This window comes from Oncorhynchus gorbuscha, unplaced genomic scaffold (assembly GCF_021184085.1).
Source record: "Oncorhynchus gorbuscha isolate QuinsamMale2020 ecotype Even-year unplaced genomic scaffold, OgorEven_v1.0 Un_scaffold_865, whole genome shotgun sequence".
Taxonomy (NCBI): Eukaryota; Metazoa; Chordata; class Actinopteri; order Salmoniformes; family Salmonidae; genus Oncorhynchus; species Oncorhynchus gorbuscha.
Genome location: NW_025745849.1, coordinates 186,353 through 212,685, shown reverse-complemented (window position 1 = coordinate 212,685; position 26,333 = coordinate 186,353). Strand labels below are relative to the sequence as shown.

Here is a 26,333-nt window from a genome sequence, read left to right as displayed (position 1 = left end):
GGTGGACCCGGGTCAAAACCCAGGTCAGGTGGACCCAGGTCAAAACCCATGTCAGGTGGACCCGGGTCAGGTGGACCCAGGACCCGGGTCAGGTGGACCCGGGTCAAAACCCAGGTCAGGTGGACCCGGTCAAAACCCATGTCAGGTGGACCCGGGTCAGGGGACCAAAACCCAGGTCAGGTGGACCCGGGTCAAAACCCAGGTCAGGTGGACCCGGTCAAAACCCAGGTCAGGTGGCCCCGGTCACCCAGGTCAGGTGGACCCGGTCAAAACCCAGGTCAGGTGGACCAAAACCCAGGTGGACCCGGGTCAAAACCCAGGTCAAAACCCGGGTCAAAACCCAGGTCAAAACCCAGGTCAGGTGGACCCGGGTCAAAACCCAGGTCAGGTGGACCCGGGTCAAAACCCAGGTCAAAACCCAGGTGGACCCGGGTCAAAACCCAGGTCAGGTGGACCCGGGTCAAAACCCAGGTCAGGTGGACCCGGGTCAAAACCCAGGTCAGGTGGACCCGGGTCAAAACCCAGGTCAGGTGGACCCGGGTCAAAACCCAGGTCAGGTGGACCCAGGTCAAAACCCATGTCAGGTGGACCCGGGTCAGGTGGACCCGGGTCAAAACCCAGGTCAGGTGGACCCGGGTCAAAACCCAGGTCAGGTGGACCCGGGTCAAAACCCAGGTCAGGTGGCCCCGGGTCAAAACCCAGGTCAGGTGGACCCGGGTCAAAACCCAGGTCAGGTGGACCCGGGTCAAAACCCAGGTCAAAACCCGGGTCAAAACCCAGGTCAAAACCCAGGTCAAAACCCAGGTCAGGTGGACCCGGGTCAAAACCCAGGTCAAAACCCAGGTCAGGTGGACCCGGGTCAAAACCCAGGTCAGGTGGACCCGGGTCAAAACCCAGGTCAGGTGGACCCGGGTCAAAACCCAGGTCAGGTGGACCCAGGTGGACCCGGGTCAGGTGGACCCGGTCAAACCCAGGTCAGGTGGACCCGGGTCAAAACCCAGGTCAGGTGGACCCGGGTCAAAACCCAGGTCAGGTGGACCCGGGTCAAAACCCAGGTCAGGTGGACCCGGGTCAAAACCCAGGTCAGGTGGACCCGGGTCAAAACCCAGGTCAGGTGGACCCGGGTCAAAACCCAGGTCAGGTGGACCCGGGTCAAAACCCAGGTCAGGTGGACCCGGTCAAAACCCAGGTCAGGTGGACCCGGGTCAAAACCCAGGTGGTGGACCCGGTCAAAACCCAGGTCAGGTGGACCCGGGTCAAAACCCAGGTCAGGTGGACCCGGAAAACCCAGGTCAGGTGGACCGGGTCAAAACCCAGGTCAAAACCCAAAACCCAGTGGACCCAGGTCAAAACCCAGGTCAGGTGGACCCGGGTCAAAACCCAGGTCAGGTGGACCCGGGTCAAAACCCAGGTCAGGTGGACCCGGTCAAAACCCAGGTCAGGTGGACCCGTATCTCTGATATTTCTGGTTGTCTTCCTCTTTCTCAGACTACAGGTTGAACCCAATATTGAGGAAGGCCTGTAAGGCAGACATCCCTAAATTCTGTCAGCCAATCCTGAACAAGGCCAGTGATGACAGTGAACTGGAGGGCCAGGTGATTGGTTGCCTGAAGCTGAAATACGCCGACCAGCGTCTGTCTCCAGACTGTGAGGACCAGATCAGAGTGATTATGCAGGAGTCGGCTCTGGACTACAGACTGGACCCCCAGCTACAGATCCACTGTGTTGAGGAGGTGAGGAGTGTTAATATAGACTGGACCCCCAGATCCACTGTGTTGAGGAGGTGAGGAGTGTTAATATAGACTGGACCCCAGATCCACTGTGTTGAGGAGGTGAGGAGTGTTAATATAGACTGGACCCCAGATCCACTGTGTTGAGGAGGTGAGGAGTGTTAATATAGACTGGACCCCCAGCTACAGATCCACTGTGCTGAGGAGGTGAGGAGTGTTAATATAGACTGGACCCCCAGCTATCCACTGTGTTGAGGAGGTGAGGAGTGTTAATATAGACTGGACCCCAGATCCACTGTGTTGAGGAGGTGAGGAGTGTTAATATAGACTGGACCCCCAGCTACAGATCCACTGTGTTGAGGAGGTGAGGAGTGTTAATATAGACTGGACCCCCAGCTACAGATCCACTGTGTTGAGGAGGTGAGGAGTGTTAATGTAGACTGGACCCCAGATCCACTGTGTTGAGGAGGTGAGGAGTGTTAATATAGACTGGACCCCAGATCCACTGTGTTGAGGAGGTGAGGAGTGTTAATATAAACTGGACCCCCAGCTACAGATCCACTGTGTTGAGGAGGTGAGGAGTGTTAATATAGACTGGACCCCAGCTACAGATCCACTGTGTTGAGGAGGTGAGGAGTGTTAATATAGACTGGACCCCAGATCCACTGTGTTGAGGAGGTGAGGAGTGTTAATATAGACTGGACCCCAGATCCACTGTGTTGAGGAGGTGAGGAGTGTTAATATAGACTGGACCCCAGATCCACTGTGTTGAGGAGGTGAGGAGTGTTAATATAGACTGGACCCCAGATCCACTGTGCTGAGGAGGTGAGGAGTGTTAATATAGACTGGACCCCAGATCCACTGTGTTGAGGAGGTGAGGAGTGTTAATATAGACTGGACCCCAGATCCACTGTGTTGAGGAGGTGAGGAGTGTTAATATAGACTGGACCCCTACAGATCCACTGTGTTGAGGAGGTGAGGAGTGTTAATATAGACTGGACCCCCAGATCCACTGTGTTGAGGAGGTGAGGAGTGTTAATATAGACTGGACCCCCAGATCCACTGTGTTGAGGAGGTGAGGAGTGTTAATATAGACTGGACCCCAGCTACAGATCCACTGTGTTGAGGAGGTGAGGAGTGTTAATATAGACTGGACCCCCAGCTACAGATCCACTGTGTTGAGGAGGTGAGGAGTGTTAATATAGACTGGACCCCCAGCTACAGATCCACTGTGTTGAGGAGGTGAGGAGTGTTAATATAGACTGGACCCCCAGCTACAGATCCACTGTGTTGAGGAGGTGAGGAGTGTTAATATAGACTGGACCCCCAGATCCACTGTGTTGAGGAGGTGAGGAGTGTTAAGGTGAGGAGTGTTATAGACTGGACCCCAGATCCACTGTGTTGAGGAGGTGAGGAGTGTTAATATAGACTGGACCCCAGATCCACTGTGTTGAGGAGGTGAGGAGTGTTAATATAGACTGGACCCCCAGCTACAGATCCACTGTGTTGAGGAGGTGAGGAGTGTTAATATAGACTGGACCCCCAGATCCACTGTGCTGAGGAGGTGAGGAGTGTTAATATAGACTGGACCCCAGATCCACTGTGCTGAGGAGGTGAGGAGTGTTAATATAGACTGGACCCCCAGATCCACTGTGCTGAGGAGGTGAGGAGTGTTAATATAGACTGGACCCCAGATCCACTGTGTTGAGGAGGTGAGGAGTGTTAATATAGACTGGACCCCAGATCCACTGTGCTGAGGAGGTGAGGAGTGTTAATATAGACTGGACCCCAGATCCACTGTGTTGAGGAGGTGAGGAGTGTTAATATAGACTGGACCCCAGATCCACTGTGTTGAGGAGGTGAGGAGTGTTAATATAGACTGGACCCCCAGCAGATCCACTGTGTTGAGGAGGTGAGGAGACTGTTAATATAGACTGGACCCCAGATCCACTGTGTTGAGGAGGTGAGGAGTGTTAATATAGACTGGACCCCAGCTACAGATCCACTGTGTTGAGGAGGTGAGGAGTGTTAATATAGACTGGACCCCAGATCCACTGTGTTGAGGAGGTGAGGAGTGTTAATATAGACTGGACCCCAGATCCACTGTGTTGAGGAGGTGAGGAGTGTTAATATAGACTGGACCCCAGCTACAGATCCACTGTGTTGAGGAGGTGAGGAGTGTTAATATAGACTGGACCCCAGATCCACTGTGTTGAGGAGGTGAGGAGTGTTAATATAGACTGGACAGATCCACTGTGTTGAGGAGGTGAGGAGTGTTAATATAGACTGGACCCCAGATCCACTGTGTTGAGGAGGTGAGGAGTGTTAATATAGACTGGACCCCAGATCCACTGTGTTGAGGAGGTGAGGAGTGTTAATATAGACTGGACCCCCAGATCCACTGTGTTGAGGAGGTGAGGAGTGTTAATATAGACTGGACCCCAGATCCACTGTGTTGAGGAGGTGAGGAGTGTTAATATAGACTGGACCCCAGATCCACTGTGTTGAGGAGGTGAGGAGTGTTAATATAGACTGGACCCCCAGATCCACTGTGTTGAGGAGGTGAGGAGTGTTAATATAGACTGGACCCCCAGATCCACTGTGCTGAGGAGGTGAGGAGTGTTAATATAGACTGGACCCCAGATCCACTGTGTTGAGGAGGTGAGGAGTGTTAATATAGACTGGACCCCAGATCCACTGTGTTGAGGAGGTGAGGAGTGTTAATATAGACTGGACCCCAGATCCACTGTGTTGAGGAGGTGAGGAGTGTTAATATAGACTGGACCCCAGATCCACTGTGTTGAGGAGGTGAGGAGTGTTAATATAGACTGGACCCCAGATCCACTGTGTTGAGGAGGTGAGGAGTGTTAATATAGACTGGACCCCAGATCCACTGTGTTGAGGAGGTGAGGAGTGTTAATATAGACTGGACCCCAGATCCACTGTGTTGAGGAGGTGAGACTGTGTTGAGGAGTGTAATATAGACTGGACCCCAGCTACAGATCCACTGTGTTGAGGAGGTGAGGAGTGTTAATATAGACTGGACCCCAGATCCACTGTGTTGAGGAGGTGAGGAGTGTTAATATAGACTGGACCCCAGATCCACTGTGTTGAGGAGGTGAGGAGTGTTAATATAGACTGGATCCACTGTGTTGAGGAGGTGAGGAGTGTTAATATAGACTGGACCCCAGATCCACTGTGTCCACTGAGGAGGTGAGGAGTGTTAATATAGACTGGACAGATCCACTGTGTTGAGGAGGTGAGGAGTGTTAATATAGACTGGACCCCAGATCCACTGTGTTGAGGAGGTGAGGAGTGTTAATATAGACTGGACCCCCAGCTACAGATCCACTGTGTTGAGGAGGTGAGGAGTGTTAATATAGACTGGACCCCAGATCCACTGTGTTGAGGAGGTGAGGAGTGTTAATATAGACTGGACCCCAGATCCACTGTGTTGAGGAGGTGAGGAGTGTTAATATAGACTGGACCCCAGATACAGATCCACTGTGTTGAGGAGGTGAGGAGTGTTAATATAGACTGGACCCCAGATCCACTGTGTTGAGGAGGTGAGGAGTGTTAATATAGACTGGACCCCCAGATCCACTGTGTTGAGGAGGTGAGGAGTTAATATAGACTGGACCCCCAGATCCACTGTGTTGAGGAGGTGAGGAGTGTTAATATAGACTGGACCCCAGATCCACTGTGCTGAGGAGGTGAGGAGTGTTAATATAGACTGGACCCCAGATCCACTGTGCTGAGGAGGTGAGGAGTGTTAGACTCCACTGTGCTGAGGAGGTGAGGAGTGTTAATATAGACTGGACCCCAGATCCACTGTGCTGAGGAGGTGAGGAGTGTTAATATAGACTGGACCCCAGATCCACTGTGTTGAGGAGGTGAGGAGTGTTAATATAGACTGGACCCCAGATCCACTGTGTTGAGGAGGTGAGGAGTGTTAATATAGACTGGACCCCAGCTACAGATCCACTGTGTTGAGGAGGTGAGGAGTGTTAATATAGACTGGACCCCAGATCCACTGTGTTGAGGAGGTGAGGAGTGTTAATATAGACTGGACCCCCAGCTATCCACTGTGTTGAGGAGGTGAGGAGTGTTAATATAGACTGGACCCCACAGATCCACTGTGTTGAGGAGGTGAGGAGTGTTAATATAGACTGGACCCCAGATCCACTGTGTTGAGGAGGTGAGGAGTGTTAATATAGACTGGACCCCAGCTACAGATCCACTGTGTTGAGGAGGTGAGGAGTGTTAAGGTGAGGAGTATAGACTGGACCCCAGATCCACTGTGCTGAGGAGGTGAGGAGTGTTAATATAGACTGGACCCCAGATCCACTGTGCTGAGGAGGTGAGGAGTGTTAATATAGACTGGACCCCAGATCCACTGTGCTGAGGAGGTGAGGAGTGTTAATATAGACTGGACCCCAGATCCACTGTGCTGAGGAGGTGAGGAGTGTTAATATAGACTGGACCCCAGCTACAGATCCACTGTGTTGAGGAGGTGAGGAGTGTTAATATAGACTGGACCCCAGATCCACTGTGTTGAGGAGGTGAGGAGTGTTAATATAGACTGGACCCCCAGCTACAGATCCACTGTGTTGAGGAGGTCTGGACCCCAGATCCACTGTGTTGAGGAGGTGAGGAGTGTTAATATAGACTGGACCCCCAGATCCACTGTGTTGAGGAGGTGAGGAGTGTTAATATAGACTGGACCCCCAGCTACAGATCCACTGTGTTGAGGAGGTGAGGAGTGTTAATATAGACTGGACCCCAGATCCACTGTGCTGAGGAGGTGAGGAGTGTTAATATAGACTGGACCCCAGATCCACTGTGTTGAGGAGGTGAGGAGTGTTAATATAGACTGGACCCCAGATCCACTGTGTTGAGGAGGTGAGGAGTGTTAATATAGACTGGACCCCAGATCCACTGTGTTGAGGAGGTGAGGAGTGTTAATATAGACTGGACCCCAGATCCACTGTGTTGAGGAGGTGAGGAGTGTTAATATAGACTGGACCCCAGATCCACTGTGTTGAGGAGGTGAGGAGTGTTAATACTGGACCCCAGATCCACTGTGTTGAGGAGGTGAGGAGTGTTAATATAGACTGGACCCCAGATCCACTGTGTTGAGGAGGTGAGGAGTGTTAATATAGACTGGACCCCAGATCCACTGTGTTGAGGAGGTGATCCACTGTGTTGAGGAGGTGAGGAGTGTTAATATAGACTGGACCCCAGCTACAGATCCACTGTGTTGAGGAGGTGAGGAGTGTTAATATAGACTGGACCCCAGATCCACTGTGCTGAGGAGGTGAGGAGTGTTAATATAGACTGGACCCCAGATCCACTGTGTTGAGGAGGTGAGGAGTGTTAATATAGACTGGACCCCAGAGATCCACTGTGTTGAGGAGGTGAGGAGATCCACTGTTAATAGGAGTAGACTGGACTGGACCCCCAGATCCACTGTGCAGATCCACTGTGCTGAGGAGGTGAGGAGTGTTAATATAGACTGGACCCCCAGATCCACTGTGTTGAGGAGGTGAGGAGTGTTAATATAGACTGGACCCCGCTACAGATCCACTGTGTTGAGGAGGTGAGGAGTGTTAATATAGACTGGACCCCAGATCCACTGTGCTGAGGAGGTGAGGAGTGTTAATATAGACTGGACCCCAGATCCACTGTGTTGAGGAGGTGAGGAGTGTTAATATAGACTGGACCCCAGATCCACTGTGTTGAGGAGGTGAGGAGTGTTAATATAGACTGGACCCCAGATCCACTGTGTTGAGGAGGTGAGGAGTGTTAATATAGACTGGACCCCAGATCCACTGTGTTGAGGAGGTGAGGAGTGTTAATATAGACTGGACCCCAGATCCACTGTGTTGAGGAGGTGAGGAGTGTTAATATAGACTGGACCCCCAGCTACAGATCCACTGTGTTGAGGAGGTGAGGAGTGTTAATATAGACTGGACCCCAGATCCACTGTGCTGAGGAGGTGAGGAGTGTTAATATAGACTGGACCCCCAGATCCACTGTGTTGAGGAGGTGAGGAGTGTTAATATAGACTGGACCCCCAGCTACAGATCCACTGTGTTGAGGAGGTGAGGAGTGTTAATATAGACTGGACCCCAGATCCACTGTGTTGAGGAGGTGAGGAGTGTTAATATAGACTGGACCCCCAGCTACAGATCCACTGTGTTGAGGAGGAGGAGTGTGACTGGACCCCCAGATCCACTGTGTTGAGGAGGTGAGGAGTGTTAATATAGACTGGACCCCAGCTACAGATCCACTGTGCTGAGGAGGTGAGGAGTGTTAATATAGACTGGACCCCAGATCCACTGTGCTGAGGAGGTGAGGAGTGTTAATATAGACTGGACCTGGACCCCAGATCCACTGTGTTGAGGAGGTGAGGAGTGTTAATATAGACTGGACCCCAGCTACAGATCCACTGTGTTGAGGAGGTGAGGAGTGTTAATATAGACTGGACCCCAGATCCACTGTGTTGAGGAGTGTTAATATAGACTGGACCCCCAGATCCACTGTGTTGAGAGGAGTGTTAATATAGACTGGACCCCAGCTACAGATCCACTGTGCTGAGGAGGTGAGGAGTGTTAATATAGACTGGACCCCAGATCCACTGTGTTGAGGAGGTGAGGAGTGTTAATATAGACTGGACCCCAGCTACAGATCCACTGTGTTGAGGAGGTGTTAATATAGACTGGACCCCAGATCCACTGTGTTGAGGAGGTGAGGAGTGTTAATATAGACTGGACCCCAGCTATCCACTGTGTTGAGGAGGTGAGGAGTGTTAATATAGACTGGACCCCAGATCCACTGTGCTGAGGAGGTGAGGAGTGTTAATATAGACTGGACCCCCAGCTACAGATCCACTGTGTTGAGGAGGTGAGGAGTGTTAATATAGACTGGACCCCCAGATCCACTGTGTTGAGGAGGTGAGGAGTGTTAATATAGACTGGACCCCAGATCCACTGTGTTGAGGAGGTGAGGAGTGTTAATATAGACTGGACCCCAGATCCACTGTGTTGAGGAGGTGAGGAGTGTTAATATAGACTGGACCCCAGATCCACTGTGTTGAGGAGGTGAGGAGTGTTAATATAGACTGGACCCCAGATCCACTGTGTTGAGGAGGTGAGGAGTGTTAATATAGACTGGACCCCAGATCCACTGTGTTGAGGAGGTGAGGAGTGTTAATATAGACTGGACCCCAGATCCACTGTGTTGAGGAGGTGAGGAGTGACTGGACCCCAGATCCACTGTGTTGAGGAGGTGAGGAGTGTTAATATAGACTGGACCCCAGATCCACTGTGCTGAGGAGGTGAGGAGTGTTAATATAGACTGGACCCCAGATCCACTGTGTTGAGGAGGTGAGGAGTCCACTGTTAATATAGACTGGACCCCAGATCCACTGTGCTGAGGAGGTGAGGAGTGTTAATATAGACTGGACCCCAGATCCACTGTGCTGAGGAGGTGAGGAGTGTTAATATAGACTGGACCCCCAGCTACAGATCCACTGTGCTGAGGAGGTGAGGAGTGTTAATATAGACTGGACCCCAGATCCACTGTGTTGAGGAGGTGAGGAGTGTTAATATAGACTGGACCCCAGATCCACTGTGTTGAGGAGGTGAGGAGTGGACTGGACCCCAGATCCACTGTGTTGAGGAGGTGAGGAGTGTTAATATAGACTGGACCCCAGATCCACTGTGCTGAGGAGGTGAGGAGTGTTAATATAGACTGGACCCCAGATCCACTGTGTTGAGGAGGTGAGGAGTGTTAATATAGACTGGACCCCAGATCCACTGTGCTGAGGAGGTGAGGAGTGTTAATAGAGACCCCAGATCCCCAGCTAGACTGGACCCCAGATCCACTGTGTTGAGGAGGTGAGGAGTGTTAATATAGACTGGACCCCCAGATCCACTGTGCTGAGGAGGTGAGGAGTGTTAATATAGACTGGACCCCAGATCCACTGTGTTGAGGAGGTGAGGAGTGTTAATATAGACTGGACCCCCAGCTACAGATCCACTGTGTTGAGGAGGTGAGGAGTGTTAATATAGACTGGACCCCAGCTACAGATCCACTGTGTTGAGGAGGTGAGGAGTGTTAATATAGACTGGACCCCCAGCTACAGATCCACTGTGTTGAGGAGGTGAGGAGTGTTAATATAGACTGGACCCCAGATCCACTGTGCTGAGGAGGTGAGGAGTGTTAATATAGACTGGACCCCAGATCCACTGTGTTGAGGAGGTGAGGAGTGTTAATATAGACTGGACCCCCAGCTACAGATCCACTGTGCTGAGGAGGGACCCCAGATCCACTGTGTTGAGGAGGTGTGTTAATATAGACTGGACCCCAGATCCACTGTGGTGAGGAGGTGAGGAGTGTTAATATAGACTGGACCCCAGATCCACTGTGTTGAGGAGGTGAGGAGTGTTAATATAGACTGGACCCCAGATCCACTGTGTTGAGGAGGTGAGGAGTGTTAATATAGACTGGACCCCCAGATCCACTGTGCTGAGGAGGTGAGGAGTGTTAATATAGACTGGACCCCAGCTACAGATCCACTGTGTTGAGGAGGTGAGGAGTGTTAATATAGACTGGACCCCAGATCCACTGTGTTGAGGAGGTGAGGAGTGTTAATATAGACTGGACCCCCAGATCCACTGTGCTGAGGAGGTGAGGAGTGTTAATATAGACTGGACCCCCAGCTACAGATCCACTGTGCTGAGGAGGTGAGGAGTGTTAATATAGACTGGACCCCAGATCCACTGTGTTGAGGAGGTGAGGAGTGTTAATATAGACTGGACCCCAGATCCACTGTGTTGAGGAGGTGAGGAGTGTTAATATAGACTGGACCCCCAGCTACAGATCCACTGTGCTGAGGAGGTGAGGAGTGTTAATATAGACTGGACCCCCAGCTACAGATCCACTGTGTTGAGGAGGTGAGGAGTGTTAATATAGACTGGACCCCAGATCCACTGTGTTGAGGAGGTGAGGAGTGTTAATATAGACTGGACCCCAGATCCACTGTGTTGAGGAGGTGAGGAGTGTTAATATAGACTGGACCCCCAGCTACAGATCCACTGTGCTGAGGAGGTGAGGAGTGTTAATATAGACTGGACCCCCAGCTACAGATCCACTGTGCTGAGGAGGTGAGGAGTGTTAATATAGACTGGACCCCCAGATCCACTGTGCTGAGGAGGTGAGGAGTGTTAATATACACTGGACCCCAGATCCACTGTGCTGAGGAGGTGAGGAGTGTTAATATAGACTGGACCCCCAGATCCACTGTGTTGAGGAGGTGAGGAGTGTTAATATAGACTGGACCCCAGATCCACTGTGTTGAGGAGGTGAGGAGTGTTAATATAGACTGGACCCCAGATCCACTGTGTTGAGGAGGTGAGGAGTGTTAATATAGACTGGACCCCAGATCCACTGTGTTGAGGAGGTGAGGAGTGTTAATATAGACTGGACCCCCAGCTACAGATCCACTGTGTTGAGGAGTGTTAATATAGACTGGACCCCCAGCTACAGATCCACTGTGTTGAGGAGTGTTAATATAGACTGGACCCCCAGCTACAGATCCACTGTGTTGAGGAGTGTTAATATAGACTGGACCCCCAGATCCACTGTGCTGAGGAGGTGAGGAGTGTTAATATAGACTGGACCCCCAGCTACAGATCCAGTGTGCTGAGGAGGTGAGGAGTGTTAATATAGACTGGACCCCAGATCCACTGTGTTGAGGAGGTGAGGAGTGTTAATATAGACTGGACCCCAGATCCACTGTGCTGAGGAGTTTTAATATAGACTGGACCCCAGATCCACTGTGTTGAGGAGGTGAGGAGTGTTAATATAGACTGGACCCCCAGATCCACTGTGTTGAGGAGGTGAGGAGTGTTAATATAGACTGGACCCCAGATCCACTGTGCTGAGGAGGTGAGGAGTGTTAATATAGACTGGACCCCAGATCCACTGTGTTGAGGAGGTGAGGAGTGTTAATATAGACTGGACCCCAGATCCACTGTGTTGAGGAGGTGAGGAGTGTTAATATAGACTGGACCCCCAGATCCACTGTGCTGAGGAGGTGAGGAGTGTTAATATAGACTGGACCCCCAGCTACAGATCCACTGTGCTGAGGAGGTGAGGAGTGTTAATATAGACTGGACCCCAGATCCACTGTGTTGAGGAGGTGAGGAGTGTTAATATAGACTGGACCCCAGATCCACTGTGTTGAGGAGGTGAGGAGTGTTAATATAGACTGGACCCCCAGCTACAGATCCACTGTGCTGAGGAGGTGAGGAGTGTTAATATAGACTGGACCCCCAGCTACAGATCCACTGTGTTGAGGAGGTGAGGAGTGTTAATATAGACTGGACCCCAGATCCACTGTGTTGAGGAGGTGAGGAGTGTTAATATAGACTGGACCCCAGATCCACTGTGTTGAGGAGGTGAGGAGTGTTAATATAGACTGGACCCCAGCTACAGATCCACTGTGTTGAGGAGGTGAGGAGTGTTAATATAGACTGGACCCCCAGCTACAGATCCACTGTGTTGAGGTGAGGAGTGTTAATATAGACTGGACCCCCAGATCCACTGTGCTGAGGAGGTGAGGAGTGTTAATATGAGGAGATCCACTGTGCTGAGGAGGTGAGGAGTGTTAATATAGACTGGACCCCCAGATCCACTGTGTTGAGGAGGTGAGGAGTGTTAATATAGACTGGACCCCAGATCCACTGTGTTGAGGAGGTGAGGAGTGTTAATATAGACTGGACCCCAGATCCACTGTGTTGAGGAGGTGAGGAGTGTTAATATAGACTGGACCCCAGATCCACTGTGTTGAGGAGGTGAGGAGTGTTAATATAGACTGGACCCCAGCTCAGATCCACTGTGTTGAGGAGGTGAGGAGTGTTAATATAGACTGGACCCCAGCTAGATCCACTGTGTTGAGACTGGACCCCAGATCCACTGTGAGGAGGTGAGGAGTGTTAATAGACTGGACCCCAGCTACAGATCCACTGTGTTGAGGAGGTGAGGAGTGTTAATATAGACTGGACCCCAGATCCACTGTGCTGAGGAGGTGAGGAGTGTTAATATAGACTGGACCCCAGCTACAGATCCACTGTGTTGAGGAGGTGAGGAGTGTTAATATAGACTGGACCCCAGCTACAGATCCACTGTGTTGAGGAGGTGAGGAGTGTTAATATAGACTGGACCCCAGATCCACTGTGTTGAGGAGGTGAGGAGTGTTAATATAGACTGGACCCCAGATCCACTGTGTTGAGGAGGTGAGGAGTGTTAATATAGACTGGACCCCAGATCCACTGTGTTGAGGAGGTGAGGAGTGTTAATATAGACTGGACCCCAGATCCACTGTGTTGAGGAGGTGAGGAGTGTTAATATAGACTGGACCCCCAGATCCACTGTGCTGAGGAGGTGAGGAGTGTTAATATAGACTGGACCCCCAGATCCACTGTGTTGAGGAGGTGAGGAGTGTTAATATAGACTGGACCCCCAGATCCACTGTGCTGAGGAGGTGAGGAGTGTTAATATAGACTGGACCCCCAGCTACAGATCCACTGTGTTGAGGAGGTGAGGAGTGTTAAGACTGGACCCCAGATCCACTGTGCTGAGACTGGACCCCAGATCCACTGTGTTGAGGAGGTGAGGAGTGTTAATATAGACTGGACCCCAGATCCACTGTGCTGAGGAGGTGAGGAGTGTTAATATAGACTGGACCCCAGATCCACTGTGTTGAGGAGGTGAGGAGTGTTAATATAGACTGGACCCCAGATCCACTGTGTTGAGGTGAGGAGTGTTATCCACTGTGTTGAGAGGAGTGTTAATATAGACTGGACCCCCAGCTACAGATCCACTGTGTTGAGGAGGTGAGGAGTGTTAATATAGACTGGACCCCAGATCCACTGTGTTGAGGAGGTGAGGAGTGTTAATATAGACTGGACCCCCAGCTACAGATCCACTGTGCTGAGGAGGTGAGGAGTGTTAATATAGACTGGACCCCAGATCCACTGTGTTGAGGAGGTGAGGAGTGTTAATATAGACTGGACCCCCAGATCCACTGTGTTGAGGAGGTGAGGAGTGTTAATATAGACTGGACCCCCAGCTACAGATCCACTGTGTTGAGGAGTGTTAATATAGACTGGACCCCCAGATCCACTGTGTTGAGGAGGTGAGGAGTGTTAATATAGACTGGACCCCCAGCTACAGATCCACTGTGTTGAGGAGGTGAGGAGTGTTAATATAGACTGGACCCCAGATCCACTGTGCTGAGGAGGTGAGGAGTGTTAATATAGACTGGACCCCCAGCTACAGATCCACTGTGTTGAGGAGGTGAGGAGTGTTAATATAGACTGGACCCCAGATCCACTGTGCTGAGGAGGTGAGGAGTGTTAATATAGACTGGACCCCAGATCCACTGTGTTGAGGAGGTGAGGAGTGTTAATATAGACTGGACCCCAGATCCACTGTGTTGAGGAGGTGAGGAGTGTTAATATAGACTGGACCCCCAGATCCACTGTGTTGAGGAGGTGAGGAGTGTTAATATAGACTGGACCCCAGATCCACTGTGTTGAGGAGGTGAGGAGTGTTAATATAGACTGGACCCCAGATCCACTGTGTTGAGGAGGTGAGGAGTGTTAATATAGACTGGACCCCAGCTACAGATCCACTGTGTTGAGGAGGTGAGGAGTGTTAATATAGACTGGACCCCAGATCCACTGTGTTGAGGAGGTGAGGAGTGTTAATATAGACTGGACCCCAGATCCACTGTGTTGAGGAGGTGAGGAGTGTTAATATAGACTGGACCCCAGATCCACTGTGTTGAGGAGGTGAGGAGTGTTAATATAGACTGGACCCCAGATCCACTGTGTTGAGGAGGTGAGGAGTGTTAATATAGACTGGACCCCAGATCCACTGTGTTGAGGAGGTGAGGAGTGTTAATATAGACTGGACCCCAGATCCACTGTGCTGAGGAGGTGAGGAGTGTTAATATAGACTGGACCCCCAGCTACAGATCCACTGTGTTGAGGAGGTGAGGAGTGTTAATATAGACTGGACCCCAGATCCACTGTGCTGAGGAGGTGAGGAGTGTTAATATAGACTGGACCCCAGATCCACTGTGTTGAGGAGGTGAGGAGTGTTAATATAGACTGGACCCCAGATCCACTGTGCTGAGGAGGTGAGGAGTGTTAATATAGACTGGACCCCAGATCCACTGTGTTGAGGAGGTGAGGAGTGTTAATATAGACTGGACCCCCAGATCCACTGTGCTGAGGAGGTGAGGAGTGTTAATATAGACTGGACCCCAGATCCACTGTGTTGAGGAGGTGAGGAGTGTTAATATAGACTGGACCCCAGATCCACTGTGTTGAGGAGGTGAGGAGTGTTAATATAGACTGGACCCCCAGCTACAGATCCACTGTGCTGAGGAGGTGAGGAGTGTTAATATAGACTGGACCCCAGATCCACTGTGTTGAGGAGGTGAGGAGTGTTAATATAGACTGGACCCCCAGCTACAGATCCACTGTGCTGAGGAGGTGAGGAGTGTTAATATAGACTGGACCCCAGATCCACTGTGTTGAGGAGGTGAGGAGTGTTAATATAGACTGGACCCCAGATCCACTGTGTTGAGGAGGTGAGGAGTGTTAATATAGACTGGACCCCCAGATCCACTGTGTTGAGGAGGTGAGGAGTGTTAATATAGACTGGACCCCCAGATCCACTGTGTTGAGGAGGTGAGGAGTGTTAATATAGACTGGACCCCAGATCCACTGTGCTGAGGAGGTGAGGAGTGTTAATATAGACTGGACCCCCAGATCCACTGTGCTGAGGAGGTGAGGAGTGTTAATATAGACTGGACCCCAGATCCACTGTGCTGAGGAGGTGAGGAGTGTTAATATAGACTGGACCCCCAGATCCACTGTGTTGAGGAGGTGAGGAGTGTTAATATAGACTGGACCCCAGATCCACTGTGCTGAGGAGGTGAGGAGTGTTAATATAGACTGGACCCCCAGCTACAGATCCACTGTGTTGAGGAGGTGAGGAGTGTTAATATAGACTGGACCCCAGATCCACTGTGCTGAGGAGGTGAGGAGTGTTAATATAGACTGGACCCCCAGCTACAGATCCACTGTGCTGAGGAGGTGAGGAGTGTTAATATAGACTGGACCCCCAGATCCACTGTGTTGAGGAGGTGAGGAGTGTTAATATAGACTGGACCCCAGATCCACTGTGCTGAGGAGGTGAGGAGTGTTAATATAGACTGGACCCCAGATCCACTGTGTTGAGGAGGTGAGGAGTGTTAATATAGACTGGACCCCCAGCTACAGATCCACTGTGTTGAGGAGGTGAGGAGTGTTAATATAGACTGGACCCCCAGCTACAGATCCACTGTGCTGAGGAGGTGAGGAGTGTTAATATAGACTGGACCCCAGATCCACTGTGCTGAGGAGGTGAGGAGTGTTAATATAGACTGGACCCCAGATCCACTGTGTTGAGGAGGTGAGGAGTGTTAATATAGACTGGACCCCCAGCTACAGATCCACTGTGTTGAGGAGGTGAGGAGTGTTAATATAGACTGGACCCCAGATCCACTGTGTTGAGGAGGTGAGGAGTGTTAATATAGACTGGACCCCCAGCTACAGATCCACTGTGCTGAGGAGGTGAGGAGTGTTAATATAGACTGGACCCCCAGCTACAGATCCACTGTGCTGAGGAGGTGAGGAGTGTTAATATAGACTGGACCCCCAGATCCACTGTGTTGAGGAGTGTTAATATAGACTGGACCCCCAGCTACAGATCCACTGTGCTGAGGAGGTGAGGAGTGTTAATATAGACTGGACCCCAGATCCACTGTGCTGAGGAGGTGAGGAGTGTTAATATAGACTGGACCCCCAGCTACAGATCCACTGTGTTGAGGAGGTGAGGAGTGTTAATATAGACTGGACCCCCAGCTACAGATCCACTGTGTTGAGGAGGTGAGGAGTGTTAATATAGACTGGACCCCAGCTACAGATCCACTGTGTTGAGGAGGTGAGGAGTGTTAATATAGACTGGACCCCCAGCTACAGATCCACTGTGCTGAGGAGGTGAGGAGTGTTAATATAGACTGGACCCCCAGATCCACTGTGTTGAGGAGGTGAGGAGTGTTAATATAGACTGGACCCCCAGATCCACTGTGTTGAGGAGGTGAGGAGTGTTAATATAGACTGGACCCCAGATCCACTGTGTTGAGGAGGTGAGGAGTGTTAATATAGACTGGACCCCAGATCCACTGTGTTGAGGAGGTGAGGAGTGTTAATATAGACTGGACCCCAGATCCACTGTGCTGAGGAGGTGAGGAGTGTTAATATAGACTGGACCCCAGATCCACTGTGTTGAGGAGGTGAGGAGTGTTAATATAGACTGGACCCCAGATCCACTGTGTTGAGGAGGTGAGGAGTGTTAATATAGACTGGACCCCCAGCTACAGATCCACTGTGTTGAGGAGGTGAGGAGTGTTAATATAGACTGGACCCCCAGATCCACTGTGCTGAGGAGGTGAGGAGTGTTAATATAGACTGGACCCCAGATCCACTGTGTTGAGGAGGTGAGGAGTGTTAATATAGACTGGACCCCAGATCCACTGTGTTGAGGAGGAGACCAGTCCTCTAAACCAGGCCAGACTGCTGTTCCATGTTGATAGAAGAAGGCTTTAGAAATACATGCAACTAGAGAATTGACATTCTCCCCCCTCTTCCCTCTCTCTGTCTTCCCTCTCTCTGTCTTCCCTCTCTCTGTCTTCCCTCTCTCTGTCTTCCCTCTCTCTGTCTTCCCTCTCTCTGTCTTCCCTCTCTCTGTCTTCCCTCTCTCTGTCTTCCCTCTCTCTGTCTTCCCTCTCTCTGTCTTCCCCTCTTGCTGTCTTCCCCTCTTGCTGTCTTCCCCTCTTGCTGTCTTCCCCTCTTGCTGTCTTCCCCTCTTGCTGTCTTCCCCTCTTGCTGTCTTCCCCTCTTGCTGTCTTCCCCTCTTGCTGTCTTCCCCTCTTGCTGTCTTCCCCTCTTGCTGTCTTCCCCTCTTGCTGTCTTCCCCTCTTGCTGTCTTCCCCTCTTGCTGTCTTCCCCCTTGCTGTCTTCCCTCTCGCTGTCTTCCCTCTCGCTGTCTTCCCTCTCTCTGCCTTCCCTCTCTCTCTGCCTTCCCTCTCTCTCTGCCTTCCCTCTCTCTCTGCCTTCCCTCTCTCTCTGTCTTCCCTCTCTCTGTCTTCCCTCTCTCTGTCTTCCCTCTCTCTGCCTTCCCTCTCTCTCTGCCTTCCCTCTCTCTCTGCCTTCCCTCTCTCTCTGCCTTCCCTCTCTCTCTGCCTTCCCTCTCTCTCTGCCTTCCCTCTCTCTGTCTTCCCTCTCTCTGTCTTCCCTCTCTCTGTCTTCCCTCTCTCTGTCTTTCCTCTCTCTGTCTTCCCCTCTTGCTGTCTTCCCCTCTTGCTGTCTTCCCCTCTTGCTGTCTTCCCCTCTTGCTGTCTTCCCCTCTTGCTGTCTTCCCCTCTTGCTGTCTTCCCCTCTTGCTGTCTTCCCCTCTTGCTGTCTTCCCCTCTTGCTGTCTTCCCCTCTTGCTGTCTTCCCCTCTTGCTGTCTTCCCCTCTTGCTGTCTTCCCCTCTTGCTGTCTTCCCCTCTTGCTGTCTTCCCCTCTTGCTGTCTTCCCCTCTTGCTGTCTTCCCCTCTTGCTGTCTTCCCCTCTTGCTGTCTTCCCCTCTTGCTGTCTTCCCTCTCGCTGTCTTCCCTCTCTCTGCCTTCCCTCTCTCTCTGTCTTCCCTCTCGCTGTCTTCCCTCTCTCTGCCTTCCCTCTCTCTGACTTCCCTCTCTCTCTGACTTCCCTCTCTCTCTGACTTCCCTCTCTCTCTGACTTCCCTCTCTCTCTGACTTCCCTCCCTCTCTCACTCCCTCTCTCACTCCCTCTCCCTTTCTCCCTCCTTCCCTCCCTCTCTCTCCCTCTCTCCCTCCCTCCCTCCCTCTCTCCCTCTCTCCCTCTCTCCCTCCTTCCCTCTCTCTCCCTCTCTCCCTCTCCCCCTCCCTCTCTCCGTCCCTCCCCCTGTCACTCCTCTAGATCCCCGGTCTGTGTGCGGAGGAGGCAGTGGCCCAGGAGCAGACAGGTCAGGTGGAGGAGTGTCTGAAGGCCAACCTGTTGAAGATCAAACATGACTTGTGTAAGAAGGAGGTGCTGAACATGTTGAAGGAGAGCAAGGCAGACGTCTTCGTTGATCCTGTCCTCCACACGGCCTGTGCCCTTGACCTCAAACACCAGTGTGCTGCTGTCACGCCGGGCAGAGGACGCCGTGAGTCCCGCCCACCTGTCTGTTCACAGCCAATGACATGGGGGTATATTTACCTTCTACCCACCTGTCTGTTCACAGCCAATGACATGGGGGTATATTTACCTTCTACACCTCCCTCCCCCTCCCCAATCCCCCTCCCTCTCCTCTCCCCCCCTCCCTCCCTCTCTCTCCCTCCCTCTCTCTCTCTCCCCTCTCCCTCCCCCTCCCTCCCTCTCTCCTCCCTCCCCCCCTCCCTCTCCCCTCCCTCTCCCCTCCCCCTCCCTCTCCCTCCCCTCCCTCTCTCTCTCCCCCTCCCTCTCTCTCCCCCCTCCCTCTCTCTCCCCTCCCTCTCTCTCCCTCCCCCCCCTCCCTCTCTCCCCCCCTCCCTCCCTCCCTCTCCCCCCTCCCTCCCTCCTCTGTCTCCCTCTCCCCCTCTCTCTCTCCCTCCCCCTCCCTCTCTCTCTCTCTCCCCCCCCTCTCTCTCCCCCTCCCTCCTCTCTCCCTCCCCCTCCCCCCTCTCTCCCCCTCCCCTCTCCTCCCCCTCCCTCTCTCTCTCCCCCCCTCTCTCTCTCCCTCCCCTCTCTCCTCCCCTCTCCCCTCCCTCCCCCTCTCCCTCCCTCCCTCCCTCTCCTCCTCTCCCCCTCCCTCCCCCCCTCCCTCCCTCTCCCCTCCTCCCCTCCCCTCCCCCTCCTCCCCCTCCTCCCTCCCTCCTCCTCTCCCTCTCCTCCCTCTCCCCCTCCATCTCCCTCCCCCTCCCTCTCTCTCCCTCCTCCCTCCCTCTCTCCCTCCCCCTCCCCTCTCTCTCTCTCCCCTTCCCTCTCTCTCCCCCCTCCCTCTCTCTCCCCCCTCTCTCCCTCTCTCTCTCCCCCTCTCTCCCTCTCTCCCCCTCTCCCCTCCTCCCTCTCTCTCCCTCCTCCCCTCCCCCTCTCTCCTCCTCTCCCTCCCCCCCCCCTCCTCTCCCTCCCCCTCTCTCCCTCCCCCTCTCCCCCTCCCTCTCCCCCCTCCCTCCCCCCCCTCCTCCCTCTCCTCCATCTCTCTCCCCCTCCATCTCTCTCCCCCCTCCATCTCTCTCCCCCCTCCCTCTCTCTCCCCCTCCCTCCCTCTCTCTCCCCCTCCCTCCCCTCCCTCTCTCTCCCTCCCTACCAGAGATGGCATGTCTACTGGAGTCGTTGCAGGATAAGAAAGTCCGTCTGCAGCCAGAGTGTAAGAAGAGACTCCAGGACCGCATGGACATGTGGAGCTACGCTGCCAAGGTTAATGTACACTCCTTTAACCAGACACCTGCAGTGGGTTCCCCTTTAATAACCTGCAGTGGGTTCCCCTTTAATAACCTGACACCTGCAGTGGGTTCCCCTTTAATAACCTGACACCTGCAGTGGGTTCCCCTTCAATAACCTGACACCTGCAGTGGGTTCCCCTTTAATAACCTGACACCTGCAGTGGGTTCCCCTTTAATAACCTGACACCTGCAGTGGGTTCCCCTTTAATAACCTGACACCTGCAGTGGGTTCCCCTTTAATAACCTGACACCTGCAGTGGGTTCCCCTTTAATAACCTGACACCTGCAGTGGGTTCCCCTTTAATAACCTGACACCTGCAGTGTTTCCCCTTTAATAACCTGACACCTGCAGTGGGTTCCCCTTTAATAACCTGACACCTGCAGTGGGTTCCCCTTTAATAACCTGACACCTGCAGTGGGTTCCCCTTTAATAACCTGCAGTGTTTCCCCTTTAATAACCAGACACCTGCAGTGGGTTCCCCTTTAATAACCTGCAGTGGGTTCCCCTTTAATAACCAGACACCTGCAGTGGGTTCCCCTTTAATAACCTGACACCTGCAGTGGGTTCCCCTTTAATAACCAGACACCTGCAGTGGTTCCCCTTTAATAACCAGACACCTGCAGTGGGTTCCCCTTTAATAACCTGACACCTGCAGTGGGTTCCCCTTTAATAACCTGACACCTGCAGTGGATTCCCCTTTAATAACCTGACACCTGCAGTGGGTTCCCCTTTAATAACCAGACACCTGCAGTGGGTTCCCCTTTAATAACCTGCAGTGGGTTCCCCTTTAATAACCTGCAGTGGGTTCCCCTTTAATAACCTGACACCTGCAGTGGTTCCCCTTTAATAACCTGCACCTGCCCCCTGGTTAACCAGACAATAACCTGCAGTGTTTCCTTTTAATAACCAGACACCTGCAGTGGTTTCCCCTTTAATAACCTGACACCTGCAGTGTTTCCCCTTTAATAACCTGCAGTGTTTCCCCTTTAATAACCAGACACCTGCAGTGGGTTCCCCTTTAATAACCAGACACCTGCAGTGGTTTCCCCTTTAATAACCTGACACCTGCAGTCCCCCCTGGTGATGACCCCCCCATCTAATAATTCCCTCTCTCTCCCCTCAGGTGGTGATCTCCTCCCCCTCTAATAATTCCCTCTCTCCCCCCAGGTGGTGACCTCCTCCCCTCTAATAATTCCCTCTCTCCCCCCAGGTGGTGACCTCCTCCCCCTCTAATAATTCCCTCTCTCCCCCAGGTGGTGACCTCCTCCCCCTCTAATAATTCCCTCTCCCCCCCCAGGTGATGACCTACCCCTCTAATAATTCCCTCTCTCCCCCCAGGTGATGACCCCCCTCTAATAATTCCCTCTCTCTCCCCCCCAGGTGGTGACCACCTCCTCCTCTAATAATTCCCTCCCCCTCTAAAAATTCCCTCCTCCCCCTCTAATAATCCCCCCTCCCCCTAGGTGGTGACCTCTTCCCCCTCTAATAATTCCCTCTCTCCCCTCCAGGTGATGATCCCCCCTCTGATAATTCCCTCTCAGCCCCCAGGTGGTGACCTCCCCCTCTAATAATTCACCCTCTCCCCCACAGGTCGCTCCAGCAGAGGGTTTTTCAGACCTTGCCATGCAGGTGATGATCTCCCCCTCTAAGAACTACATCCTGTTTATAATCTCCCTGGGGGTGATTGTCCTCTTCCTGGTCGGCCTGCTGTGTGGACGCATCACCAAGAGAGTCACCAGGGAACTGAAGGACAGGTAGAGAGGGGGATGAACGGACCTCCCTGGGACAGACGGTCCTCCCTGGGACAGACGGACCTCCGTGGGACAGACGGACCTCCGTGGGACAGACGGACCTCCCTGGGACAGACGGACCTCCCTGGGACAGACGGCCCTCCCTGGGACAGACGGCCCTCCCTGGGACAGACGGCCCTCCCTGGGACAGACGGCCCTCCCTGGGACAGACGGCCCTCCCTGGGACAGACGGACCCCCTGGGACAGACGGACCTCCCTGGGACAGACGGACCTCCCTGGGACAGACGGACCTCCCTGGGACAGACTGACTCCCAAATGGTACTATTGCCGATATAGTGCACTACTTGTGACCAGAGTCCTGTGGGGGTCCTTCACACCTGGACCTGACATCACAGAACAATGTCAATGTTGTCATCTCCTTGGTCCACTTCATCAACTGGCTTTGTGTGAGAACTAACTCTATGGGTCTCTGGTCAGAAGTACTGCACTATGTAGGGAACTGGGTTCCACCTGGTAGGCAGAAACAGACTGTCTCTTCCAAAGGCCCAACTAAAAAAAAACAGCCCGGGCTTGCCCCAGCCACCTCCGTCCCTCTCCAGCCCCCTTACCACCACCCAGAGCCCCAGTCTGGGCTTGCCCCAGCCACCTCCGCCCCTCTCCAGCCCTCCTACCACCACCCAGAGACCCAGCCTGGGCTTGCCCCAGCCACCTCCGCCCCTCTCCAGCCCCCCTACCACCACCCAGAGCCCCAGCCTGGGCTTGCCCCAACCACCTCCTGAAGCAGGATACTGTTGGTCCTAAAACTGGCCCTACCACCACCCAGAGCCCCAGCCTGGGCTTGGCCCTGAACCACCTCCGCCCCTCCCAGCCCCCCTGAACCACCCAGAGTCCCAGTTTGGTCCTAAAACTGGCCCTGAACCTCCTCCTGAAGCTGGCTACGGATGGTCCTAAAACTGGCCCTGAACCTCCTCCTGAAGCTGGCTACGGTTGGTCCTAAAACTGGCCCTGAACCTCCTCCTGAAGCAGGGTACTGTTGGTCCTACTGGTCCTAAAACTGGCCCTGAACCACCTCCTGAAGCATGATACTGTTGGTCCTAAACTGGCTGAAAGGTGCCCTGAACCACCTCCTCCTGAAGCAGGATTCTGTTGGTCCTAAAAAACTGGCCCTGAACCTCCTCTTGAAGCAGGATACTGTTGGTCCTAAAACTGGCCCTCCTCCTGAAGCAGGATACTGTTGGTCCTAAAACTGGCTCTGAACCTCCTCTTGAAGAAGGCTGTTGGTCCTAAAACTGGCCCTGAACCTCCTCTTGAAGAAGGCTGTTGGTCCTACTAGTCCTAAAACTGGCCCTGAACCACCTCCTGAAGCAGGATACTGTTGGTCCTAAAACTGGCCCTGAACCTCCTCTTGAAGAAGGCTGTTGGTCCTACTAGTCCTAAAACTGGCCCTGAACCACCTCCTGAAGCAGGATACTGTTGGTCCTAAAACTGGCCCTGAACCTCCTCCTGAAGCAGGATACTGTTGGTCCTACCGGTCCTAAAACTGGCCCTGAACCTCCTCCTGAAGCTGGATACTGTTGGTCCTACTGGTCCTAAAACTGGCCCTGAACCTCCTCTTGAAGCTGGCTACTGTTGGTCCTAAAACTGGCCCTGAACCTCCTCTTGAAGCTGGCTACTGTTGGTCCTAAAACTGGCCCTGAACCTCCTCTTAAAGAAGCTGTTGTTACTGTTGGTCCTAAAACTGGCCCTGAACCTCCTCTTGAAGCTGGCTACTGTTGGTCCTAAAACTGGCTCTGAACCTCCTCCTGAAGCATGATACTGTTGGTCCTAAAACTGGCTCTGAACCTCCTCCTGAAGCAGGATACTGTTGGTCCTAAAACTGGCTCTGAACCTCCTCCTGAAGCAGGATACTGTTGGTCCTAAAACTGGCCCTGAACCTCCTCCTGAAGCAGGATACTGTTGGTCCTACTGGTCCTAAAACTGTCCCTGAACCACCTCCTGAAGCAGGCTGTTGGTCCTACTGGTCCTAAAACTGGCCCTGAACCTCCTCTTGAAGCGGGCTGTTGATCCTACTGGTCCTAAAACTGTCCCTGAACCACCTCCTGAAGCAGGATACTGTTGGTCCTACTGGTCCTAAAACTGGCCCTGAACCACCTCCTGAAGCGGGCTGTTGATCCTACTGGTCCTAAAACTGGCCCCGAAACCTCCTCCTGAAGCTGGCTGTTGGTCCTACTAGTCCTAAAACTGGCCCAGACTCTCCTCTTGAAGCTGACTACTGTTGGTCCTAAAACTTGCCCAGACTCTCCTCTTGAAGCTGACTACTGTTGGTCCTAAAACTGGCCCAGACTCTCCTCTTGAAGCTGACTACTGTTGGTCCTAAAACTGGCCCAGACTCTCCTCTTGAAGCTGGCTACTGTTGGACCTAAAACTGGCCCTGAACCTCTTTAAGAAGGCTGTTGATCCTACTGGTCCTAAAACTGGCCCTGAACCTCCTCCTGAAGCAGGCTGTTGGTCCTACTAGTCCTAAAACTGGCCCTGAACCTCCTCCTGAAGCAGGCTGTTGGTCCTACTAGTCCTAAAACTGGCCCAGACTCTCCTCTTGAAGCTGACTACTGTTGGTCCTAAAACTGGCCCAGACTCTCCTCTTGAAGCTGACTACTGTTGGTCCTAAAACTGGCCCAGACTCTCCTCTTGAAGCTGACTACTGTTGGTCCTGAAGAAGCTGGCTACTGTTGGTCCTAAAACTGGCCCAGAACCTCTTGAAGCTGACTGTTGGTCCTGGTCCTAAAACTGGCCCAGACTTCCTCCTGAAGCTGGCTACTGTTGGTTAAAACTGGCCCTGAACCCCTTGAAGAAGGCTGTTGGTCCTACTAGTCCTAAAACTGGCCCTGAACCTCCTCCTGAAGCAGGCTGTTGGTCCTACTAGTCCTAAAACTGGCCCAGACTCTCCTCTTGAAGCTGACTACTGTTGGTCCTAAAACTGGCCCAGACTCTCCTCTTGAAGCTGACTACTGTTGGTCCTAAAACTGGCCCAGACTCTCCTCTTGAAGCTGGCTACTGTTGGACCTAAAACTGGCCCTGAACCTCTTGAAGAAGGCTGTTGGTCCTACTAGTCCTAAAACTGGCCCTGAACCTCCTCCTGAAGCAGGCTGTTGGTCCTACTAGTCCTAAAACTGGCCCAGACTCTCCTCTTGAAGCTGACTACTGTTGGTCCTAAAACTGGCCCAGACTCTCCTCTTGAAGCTGACTACTGTTGGTCCTACTGGTCCTTAACCTGGCCAAGACTCTCCTCCTGAAGCAGGATACTGTTGGTCCTACTGGTCCTAAAACTGGTCCTAAAACTGGCCCTGAAGCAGGATACTGTTGGTCCTACTGGTCCTAAAACTGGCCCTGAACCTCCTCCTGAAGCTGGCTACTGTTGAACCTAAAACTGGCCCTGAACCTCCTCCTGAAGAAGGCTGTTGGTCCTACTAGTCCTAAAACTGGACCTGAACCTCCTCTTGAAGCAGGCTGTTGGTCCTACTGGTCCTAAAACTGGACCTGAACCTCCTCTTGAAGCAGGCTGTTGGTCCTACTGGTCCTAAAACTGGCCCTGAACCTCCTCTTGAAGCAGGCTGTTGGTCCTACTAGTCCTAAAACTGGCCCTGAACCTCCTCCTGAAGCAGGCTGTTGGTCCTACTAGTCCTAAAACTGGCCCAGACTCTCCTCTTGAAGCTGACTACTGTTGGTCCTAAAACTGGCCCAGACTCTCCTCTTGAAGCTGACTACTGTTGGTCCTAAAACTGGCCCAGACTCTCCTCTTGAAGCTGGCTACTGTTGGACCTAAAACTGGCCCTGAACCTCTTGAAGAAGGCTGTTGGTCCTACTAGTCCTAAAACTGGCCCTGAACCTCCTCCTGAAGCAGGCTGTTGGTCCTACTAGTCCTAAAACTGGCCCAGACTCTCCTCTTGAAGCTGACTACTGTTGGTCCTAAAACTGGCCCAGACTCTCCTCTTGAAGCTGACTACTGTTGGTCCTACTGGTCCTTAACCTGGCCAAGACTCTCCTCTTGAAGCTGGCTACTGTTGGTCCTAAAACTGTCCCCGAACCTCCTCCTGAAGCAGGATACTGTTGGTCCTACTGGTCCTAAAACTGGCCCTAAAACTGGCCCTGAAGCAGGATACTGTTGGTCCTACTGGTCCTAAAACTGGCCCTGAACCTCCTGAAGAAGGCTGTTGGTCCTACTAGTCCTAAAACTGGACCTGAACCTCCTCTTGAAGC

General features: G+C 52.6%; 1 protein-coding gene across 1 annotated transcript in view; it reads left to right on the top strand.

Annotated features, from left to right (window-relative positions):
* LOC124020609 (Golgi apparatus protein 1-like) overlaps positions 1-22,304 on the top strand; it is a 68,070-nt gene extending 45,766 nt beyond the window's left edge. Inside the window, exons 12-15 of the mRNA XM_046335847.1 lie at positions 1,489-1,733; positions 18,838-19,066; positions 20,192-20,298; positions 21,916-22,304. Of these exons, the coding sequence (XP_046191803.1) occupies positions 1,489-1,733; positions 18,838-19,066; positions 20,192-20,298; positions 21,916-22,083 (749 nt within the window). The 3' untranslated portion in view covers positions 22,084-22,304. The remainder of the gene's footprint in view (positions 1-1,488; positions 1,734-18,837; positions 19,067-20,191; positions 20,299-21,915) is intronic.
* Positions 22,305-26,333: the final 4,029 nt, after the last annotated feature.